General features: G+C 20.7%; 3 protein-coding genes across 3 annotated transcripts, besides 1 other annotated feature; all 3 read left to right on the forward strand.

The window, feature by feature from the left end:
• Nucleotides 1-248: 248 nt before the first annotated feature.
• EHI_058790 (uncharacterized protein) lies at nucleotides 249-594 on the forward strand (the record flags this gene model as incomplete). The annotated part of the gene is made up of 2 exons (XM_646046.2): nucleotides 249-344; nucleotides 391-594. 2 exons carry the CDS (start codon nucleotides 249-251, stop codon nucleotides 592-594), a joined length of 300 nt encoding a protein of 99 aa, XP_651138.2.
• Nucleotides 595-1,312: 718 nt separating this feature from the next.
• Nucleotides 1,313-1,848, forward strand: EHI_058800 (uncharacterized protein; the record flags this gene model as incomplete). Its single annotated transcript, XM_645204.2, has 2 exons — nucleotides 1,313-1,699; nucleotides 1,753-1,848. The coding sequence occupies 2 exons, from the start codon at nucleotides 1,313-1,315 to the stop codon at nucleotides 1,846-1,848; spliced, it is 483 nt and encodes a 160-aa protein (XP_650296.2).
• A 613-nt stretch (nucleotides 1,849-2,461) lies between these two features.
• On the forward strand, nucleotides 2,462-3,288 carry EHI_058810 (mRNA decapping protein, putative; the record flags this gene model as incomplete). The annotated part of the gene is made up of 3 exons (XM_645203.1): nucleotides 2,462-2,517; nucleotides 2,563-2,717; nucleotides 2,801-3,288. 3 exons carry the CDS (start codon nucleotides 2,462-2,464, stop codon nucleotides 3,286-3,288), a joined length of 699 nt encoding a protein of 232 aa, XP_650295.1.
• A 427-nt stretch (nucleotides 3,289-3,715) lies between these two features.
• Nucleotides 3,716-6,908: a repeat region.
• Nucleotides 6,909-10,209: the final 3,301 nt, after the last annotated feature.

The raw sequence follows: 10,209 nt of genomic DNA on the forward strand, positions 1-10,209 counted from the left end.
CTGCCATTTCATCAGGAAGAATTTACATGTCTATTAAATAAGTTTATTCATTGTGTTATGTATAAAAAAAGGCAAACCTATACTCGTATTGATCATCCTTATATCTATCAGAGTAGTATGGATCTTTTGACATGATAAGAATGAATCAAAAAATAAAGAGATTTTCTAAATGAATGGTTCTGACGTTGTTCCACGTTTTTTTTTCTTCAGTTTCATTTGATTTTCTTATTTTAATCATTATTATCACAATGACTGCTATTCAAATGTATAACAAAGTCATCCCTTGTGGTAATTCTGTTGAATTTAAGGATATTGAAGATGGAGTGTCTCTCTTTATTAAAAACGTTTGGTGAAATGATTAGATAAGTGAAAGAAGAATTAAACACGTAGATTGCATTGTTCCCAACAAAAGAAGGTGATGGTTATGCTCAGTTATACATTTATGAAAATGAACAGAAAATAATGTTATACCGTTTGGACGAACAAACCATTCCAAATCAAGTTTGCACAATGACACTGATTGAAAAAGGAAAATCAAAAGAATTGTTTATTGAAGGAAAAGGTCAAGTTCAATTAACAGGGTATTTAGTTTAATTGAGTGGTTAGTGTCTGATTATGATGTTGCATAGTTCGTAGGATTGATAGAAATAGTCATATCAATAGAATTACTAAGCAAATAATCTTCCACTAGGTCAAATACCAAAACACACTCTTCTGTATGAGTGTCATTTTTGTGAAGTGGAATAAATAAAAAGAGTTTTTTCTTTTTTCAATATTTATTATTCTATGTTATATAAAACGAAAATGTTTTTTATTTAAAAATTTAATTAAATTGTTGGATATCTAATTTCACTTAGCTTTTTTTTTGTTTAAGTTGTTAATTACCAACCTGTACTTGTTATAGTGAGAGAAATTTTATTTTTATTTATGAGAGAAGAATAGGTAAAAATAATTATTCATAAATAATAATCCAAATAAACTATTTTTTAAGAAATAGAGTCTATTCCAACTTTAATTTAAGTTATTCTTTTAATATTTTATTATATATTGTGTCTTGTTTAAATACATCATACTTTATTAGATTTTTTTTGTAACTATAAATTATTTTTCAAATAAATTTCTTCATTGCTCATGTAATAAGATTATGTGTATTAGTACTGGATAGAATATATATATTTCTTGTGAAATCCATTTATTATAAAAGAAATTATCAAAAAAATGAATAGTCTATTTATATATATCATTATTTACGTTATATATAACATATGTTTTATAAAAAAAGAAATAAGAAAAACTAAAAAAAACAAATAACATGGAAAAACCAAAGAAGATATATCAAATTACAGAAACAAACCTTTGGATTCCTCAACGAGAACGAGTAGATGATTATACTAAACAAGAAATGAAAAAAGATACATTTTTTATGCAACCTAAAATTGAAGATATTTTTAATACACTTAAAGTTCCACCATCCTTAACTGATGAGAATTGGAAACGAACAAAAGTAGTAAAAGAATATCTCAATGGTCTTGGATTAACTTATGAAACAAAATTAACTCCTCATATATTTCGTTATAAAAAACAAGATGAACTTAAAGTTCTTGGTATTCTTTCTGAGAAAAAAGCACCTGAATATCAACCAATAGAATCATTATTAATACAATCCTCAACCAATATGTCATATGGCATCTATGAAGTAGTTTGTTTCTTTATTCAAGTCTTTTGATAAATAGTTTAATTAACTTTATGCAGGATAAAATAAAAAAATTTAAAATGAAAGGTATAGATGGAGGTTCTCTTGCTAATAGAAATGACGACATATTTATTTCAAAAAGGTCTATGAGATAATAAGAAGTAGTAAGCATTTAATAAATGTTGATTATATAATATTAACTGAATGTTTTCTGTGTGATTATTTAAAATTTGGTTAAGTCAAAATAAATCAAAAAGAGAGATGATTGGATTTATTTGTGATAAAGAATCGTTTTGTAATTTTATTTTTGAAAAGGTTGAAAAATAACATAATTTTTTTAAGTTATTATTTTATTTAGTTTTTATATTAATAATTTTCTAATAATTATATTATTATTCTTAGAATATTTGAATAATATTTTTTTAAACTACATACCATAAAGGAGCAAGTCTTTTTTATTTTGGGTGCATAACCTTTAAGCATTAAGAAAAAGGTAGTTATTTGGTAGTCTCATTTTGTCATCATACACTAAAGTGGTTGGGGTTTTCAGTGATAAAAGTCATTTACTTTTTCATTAAATTAAGTATAATAATATTTTATGAAATAATAAAATAAAGTTAAAAAAGAAAGTTCTTTTATTTGTTAGAAAGTATAATATATATAACATAAATATACTATCGTATGAAATTTTTTTGTTATTTTTGAAATACTAAAAAATAGAAAAAACAAAAAACTATAAAAGAGACAAAAACATTTCCAACAAGAGGGATGGATACTCATGTTCCAATATTTACTTTAAGTGATGTAATGAATGACTTGTGTGCGTTTGTTTATTGTTATTGATAAAAGTAATAAGTTAATTAAAATAGACGATTTGTTATCAATAATCCTGTAAATGAGTATAATGACTCTATAAGATTCTTATTTTTATTAGAACTTGCACACTGGTATTACATGGATAATTGGACAAAAAAGTTAAATTACCTTCCAATGATCACTGACTTTAAATTCTTTGTTGAGACTTGTTTGTGAAACTATACTTTTATAATAAAAAATACTATAATTATAATAAAATTAATAATGATGATTAAAAATACTAAAAATTAGTTGTACGTGAAGTAAAATGGAAAACATTTGACTTAAAGAATGTTGATATAGAAGTAGATAAATGGAAGACATATAAGTCAAGAATATCAGTAGTAGGAGCTTTATTATTGAATGAGAGCTTAACACATGTTATTCGTGTGAGAGCACCTTCTTCGTTACATTTTTCATTTCCACGTGGAAAAATGAATTTATTAGAAGATCCACGATTTAGTTGTGTTAGAGAGACAAAAGAAGAGACAGGAATTACAATTTCTATTGAACAATGTAAACAAGAGTATTCTTTTGTTATTGAAAGTCATAAAGGAGTTGCCAATCACTCTACAACATATTATGTTATTCCTGATATTCCAATGAATTCTGAATTTAAACCAATGTGTAAAGAAGAAATTGCAGAGGTAAAATGGGAATTAATTGATAAAATTGATGCTAAAGAAACTGAAAAAACTCGTCTAAAAGAAATTATTGAAAAAATAAAGAAGTCCAGATGAATTATGCAACATCTTCTTTACATTTGAGTAATTATTATTTTAATTGTCCTATTTACTTTATTGGAAAAGAATTAATTAGAAATAATTATTTAAACTTTTTATTTCTTTTCTTCTATTTCCACATATTTTATCTAAGAATATCTCTAAACTTATACAAATATTATTTCACTTGTATGCTTATCAATATTCTCTTTCGTTAATACTCTTTTTTAGTACTTTTCTCCTTTTTCTACCCTTCTTTACTATATTATTATTATTTTTTTTCTATTAACTTTAATTTTAGTATTTATTACTTTATTTATAGTTTATTTTATTACTTCTCTTTATATTATTTTAATTTATTATTCTTATTCTTTTTCATTATATTTGTTTTTCTTTCTTCTTCGGTATTTTCTTCTTGTTTTTTATTTTCTTTACATGGATTTTCATTCTTGAACAGTATTTGTTAATATTTACTTTATCTCATATTTCAATACCAAGGTATTTATAATGATTGTCATTAGTTACTCTTGGTAGTTCAGCTAATTCACCATTTATTTGACTATTAATATTAGTCATTATCCCACTTTTTTCTAAATTTATTTTTAATCCTATTGCATTAAATATTTCTTTAGTTAATTTGTGGGCTTTTTCCATTTCATCGAGGTTATTAGTTATTATCTTTAAATCGTCCATATATAATATGTGGTTTAACTGGATTTGTTTTTCTTCTCCATTTATTTTAATATTTAATTTGTTTATTTGTTTATCTAATTGTTTAGATAATATGTCAATAGATAATACAAATAAAAGTGGAGATAGGCTGTCACCTTGTATTATTCCTCTTTCTACATTAATCATACCCACACTTTCTTGATTATAATACAAATTAAGTTGTGTATTATTTAATATATATAATATACTATTAATTACTATAAATTGGATATTAAAATAAATCAAACATTGTTTAATCCATTGGTGATTAATACTATCATATGCTTTGGATATGTCATAATATGTTTCTAAACACTTCCATTTATTCTTTATTAATAATTGATTTATTATAGTGTTATATAATAATCCTTCTTTTGATGATATGTATATTTCTTACATCCAATTTGAGTTAATGAGAGTTGTTTTTCAATTTGATTTAACATCAATTGATTTTCTATTTTCATCTTTAATAATGATGTATATACTTTTAACAGACAATTGAAACAAGTTATTTGTCTGTAATTTTGATTGTCTAATTTATCTCCTTTCTTATATATCAATATTGTCATTCCTTGAATAAAATGAAGAGGTATTTCGTTAGGATTATTTAACCATTCATTAAATAATTTTAATAAATATTTCATTGGTTGTTCTAATTATTTAATCAAAAATCCTTTTATTTTATCATTTTCAAAATATTTTCAAATTATTAATGAATTTAATATCACAATCTAATTCATTTAGAGTGATTATGAACATTCTATTATTAATTTTATCTTCAATTAATATTTCATATAAATTAATATTTAGACAAATCTATATTAGTGTTAGTTTCATAGATTCCTTTCCAGAAATTAATAGTGGAGATATTATCTGGATATTCATCTTCTTTAGGCTTATTTAGATGTTGTCTTTTTCCATATTTCATCATTTTATAATTCCATCTTATTCTTTTCAAATTATTCTTTCTTATTTCTATTTCTATTCTTTTCATCTTTCGGAGGTATTTATAATAGTTTATTTGTTCATTTGTTTTTATTTTAATATGATATATATCATATTTCTTAATATGCAATATTCTTTTTATTTTCATATATTGTTTATTATTGAGTAAATCTTTTATTCTACATATTTTTGACTGTAATATTCTTTCTATACTTTTCTTTCCACTTCTTTCTTGTTTATTTTTATTAATTATGTTAATAGTGGAAGCTACAGATTTAATATAGTGATAATAATCATCTAATGTATTGATTAATATTTCATTTTTATTAATAATATTAATTATTTGATGTATTTTCTTCTTATTGTAATAATAGTTAATAAATTGTACATCTTCTTGTTCTTTCATTTCTTCTTCTTTAAATACTTTCATTACCTCTTCTTCTTCTATTTCTTCTTTCTCTTTCTTGTTCATTTTTGATACTATTTTCTTTTAATTCATTATCCTTCCATTGATGCTTTATTATTTCTTCTTCCATTATTTTATTTATTTCTCTTTTATTTTCATTCTTTATTTTAAATGTCTTCTTTATTATTTCTTTATATTCATTAATATCATTTACTTTAATTCCAAATTTATGTATTAATCTTTCTCTTATTTCTTCTTTTAGTTGACTCTTATTTTTCTTTCAAACAATTTCAAAACAAAACATTTATAGAGTGTTAAAATTTCTTCTTCTCTATCTGTTTGCTTCAATTTTTTTGGTTGTCTAATTCAAATGTGATGATCTTCTTATGCTGAATATCCATTTCTTCAATTGATTTCTGCGTTAACTTTCTTTTTTGGAAGATCATCTTCACACGATGATATTTCATCAGCTACTACCACATTGGGGAGAGGTCATTCACAATTTGTGTTTCAGATGAGTCTGTTATATTGTTATTTATCTCATCTTTCATCTTTTCTTCTTGTGTGTTTTTATTTTCTAATTTAGATAATTTATCTTTCATGAATAATAATTGTCGTGTTAAATTATTCACTTCAAACATTTTTCTCTCAGATTCAGCATGGAATTTGAATATTTTTTATCACATTCATGGTTTTTATACTTATATACTTCACATGTTTCTTCTTTAATACAATAATCTATTTTGTTAATTTATTAATGGTTTATTCTTTTATTTGTATTTCCTTTTCCATTTCTTCTTTCTCTTTCATATCATCCTCTATTATTTTTCTAATTCTTCTACTCTTTTCTTCTTTTCATTGTTTTTTTTTTCTCCTCTTCATCAATATTCTTCTTTAGTAAACTCTTTATCATCGTCTTCTTCACTTTCAATACTCATTACATAGTTATTATATATTTTATTGTCATTTATTTCAATTGGTTGTTTTGGTTATCTTCTTCCATAGTCATACTAATAGTTTCTTCTTCTTTTTCTATTTGTTTTTGTTTTTTCTCGTGCAAGAAAATACCATCTTCTCCATATTGTTGATGATGTATATTCTTTAACATTGATTTTCTTTATTTCTTCTACTTCTTGTGGTATAAATATTTTAATTTCTTCTTCAAAGAGTCTTTTCCAATATTCTTGGTTTTGTATTTCAATCATTTCTTTTCTTTGATTTTTGTTTTGTTTCTTATTTTGATATTGTTTATATCTTCTTTGTGTGTTATTATGGGATTTATTTCTATTATATTGATATTATTGTTTATTTCTATTGAAATAATTATTAAAGTGTTTATGACGATGATTATGAATGAAGTGATGAGTGAAATGATTTGTATCATCTATGTTGTGATAATTATTGTTATAATTATTATTGTAATGATTAGTGTGATTATTCATGTATTTCTGTCAATACAGATAATACCTATTTTCACTCATTCTTCTATCATTTATATTTCTTGGTTGATATGAATTTCTTCTTCTTTGATTATTTGTTTTTCTATATTTTTTGTGGTGTCTCATGTAATGCATCTTTTTGTTTGATGTTGTTGTAATAACAAATAAATGACAAACAAATAAAGAAAATAAATAAGAAAGAATGTTTTATTGTTGTATTTTCAAATTAATTGATAATTAATATTAATAAATTAATGAAATGAACATTAATGAGAATAATTCAATTTACATAAAATGAAATAAAAAGAATGATAAATAATTAATATTTCAATGAATAAAATACTGTTTAACATTAATATTTTATATATTAAGTATTTCATTTATTATTCATTCTATTGAAATTATTGTTTATATAAAATATAAACTATCATATTTTATATTAATTTATTGAAAATAAATTTAAATAAAAATTTATTTATTTTATTTAATGTTTTTAATTATTTCATCAAATTATATTGTAGAAATATAATCATATCGTCTTTCTAATGATGTTCCATAATTATACTCATTAATTATTATTTTAATTATTTCTTCTTTATGATGAATATTGATGACAAATTATTTTCTAGTTCTTTTTTTATCAACAAATTCAATATCTTCTTTTACAAACATAAATATTTTTGGTAATTTTGTTTTCTATTTATTTCTTTCACTTCTTTCTTGTTCTTCCTCTTGTTGATTTTTTTATGAAGAATAATTTATTTAGTTTTAGTTCTTTCAATTTCCAAATCACAATAATTAGTTTCTTCTATATATTTCATTCTTTTATTTCTTTTCTTTATTTCACTTATTTGATTTATTTGGTTATTCTTTTCTTGTTTAATGTTTTATTCTTTTCTATATTTTTCATCGTTAATGCTATGATAAGCATTATCTCTTTTTCAACTTCTTCATTATTCGGTGTTAATATTTTTCCTTGTCAATATCCTTACATTTTCATTTTATCTTTGTGCATTATCATAACAAGATGAACTTTTTGATTCATTAAATTATATTGGAAATTGATTATTTTCTAGTTATTTTATTGACAAATTCCAACAATTTTTTGTTATTATTTATCTATTTTTATTTTCTTCTTTTCTTCATGAACTTCTTTATGAATATAATATTAACATTTAATCAACATGATAAAAACATATCTCTAAATGCCTGATATTGGAAAATAATATTCTATAATATTTTATAAAAGCCTTGATTAAAATTCAAAACAATATTAATTATTTAAAATTCTTTTTATTCTTTTTTTAATATAATCAACTATTTATTCATATATATATTCTTTTCATTCTTCATTGTCTTGTAACACATACATATTAATAATAAATATATCATTCATCACTTTCTCATTATGAACATTTTGTTTCTGTGGTTTTTGGTTTTGCGTTATTATTTTTCTTTTAAAACATTCTTCTTCATTTTGAATTTACAAAATATACTTTTCAATCAGTTGTATTTCAATTGACAAATAATTTAATTTGTTTAATACTCATTAATTGTATTTAGTTGTTAGTTGTTTAAAAGTAAGTAAACATGACAATTATTTATTTATCAATTTGATGAATTGAAGTTATTTATTATTAAAAAACATTTCATTTTCATTTGAAATAAATAACTACAATTCTACATTTTTTTAAATATTCTTCACAACATATTTTATTTAAATGAAAAACAACAAAATAAATTTAAAAATAAAATATTTTATCGAATGTTACATAACCATTATTGTTGTTGTTTTTATTTAATTTTACATAAAAAATGTATTTTTGAAATAAAAGGAAATAGAAAATATTTAAAAATAAACGAATAAATTTATCGATAATTTAACATGACAGTTTGTTTTTGTTTATTAGTTTGAAATACAAACATCATTAAATAAAAATAAATTTGTAATGTTATGGTTGAATAAAAACGATTAAATAATTTTACATAATTTTTAAAATATATTTATTATTATAATTTTTAATTTCCATTAAACAATTATTTATTTAGTCACAATGATTATATTTTTATTCATGAATTATCAGTTAGAATGAATGATGATAATGATGTTAAATAATCAAAATAAAAGAATGAAATATGATTAAATTATTTATTATTTCATCTTCAATAAACAAAAATATTATCAATTTTAATATTTTGTCATATTAAATATTTTAATAACTAAAACATTGATTATTTCTATTATGTTATTTAATGTAATTTATTTTGATTTTTTATTTGATTTCTTTTATTTATTGTGTATTTATAATAATTATTTCATTTATTTTCTCTTTTATTTCTTATTCTTATTTTATTATCTTATTTTTATTTATCATTTATTATCTTTATTAATTTAATTGATTGAAGTGGTGTTGATAAAACAATGAATTAGAAATAAAACAGTCATTAAATAAAAATAAGATAAATAAATGATATTATTTATTTTCTATTATTCTTTATTTAAATGAGAATAATCATTTCTTTATACTTTATTATTGTTTATTCTTCTTTTATTATTTGGTTTTGAATTAATGAGAATGTTGATTTTCTATTCATTATTCTTTTATTTAAATTAATTTGATTTCATCATTTTAATTATTTTCATTCAATTAGTCTTTCTTTATTTCTTATATTATTATTTATAATTTCATTTATTATTATTATCATCATTTATATCATTTTATTTTCTCATTATTATTTCTTATTATTTGATTTCATTCTTTCTATTATTATTTATTATATTTCTTATTAAATTACTTCATCATAATCAATTATTATTTGATTTTTCATTATTTGATTTTGTATTAATATTTGTGTGTTGTTTCTGATTTTCATTCTTCATTTCTCATTCATTTTCATTTAATAAAATAGAAGAATAAAAATAATGAAAGAAGATAAATAAAATAAGAATAAAATAAGATAAAATCAATGATATTGTTATTATATTATTATGTTATTTTAGTTTTGATTTTATATTATTATTTTATTTTTATCTTTTATAAACATCATTCATTTCTTCTTTTTGTCATTTCCTCTTTTCTAAACATCACTCAATTTATTCTATTTCTTTCCATTTCATTCTATTTTCTTTATTCTTGTTGTTATTTTATTTATTTCTTCTTTTATCATTTCTCATTTCTTGTTTATTCATGTTTGTTGTATATTTTATTATTATTATTTATTTTATGTTGTGTTATTCTTATTTATCTTTCTTATTATGTTTTGTTTATTATTGTTTAAATAGAAAATAAGAATGAATAAAATAAAGAATAAGAAATAATAACATAAATATGTTGATGTATTTTATCATTTCTTTATTTGTTTCTTATTATTATTTCTATTACCTTATTCATTTGATTCATAATGAATTAATTCAATGAAATAATACAAATAAATTGT

This window comes from Entamoeba histolytica, genomic scaffold, assembly GCF_000208925.1.
Source record: "Entamoeba histolytica HM-1:IMSS scf_1104750517139 genomic scaffold, whole genome shotgun sequence".
Lineage (NCBI taxonomy): Eukaryota > Evosea > Mastigamoebida > Endamoebidae > Entamoeba > Entamoeba histolytica.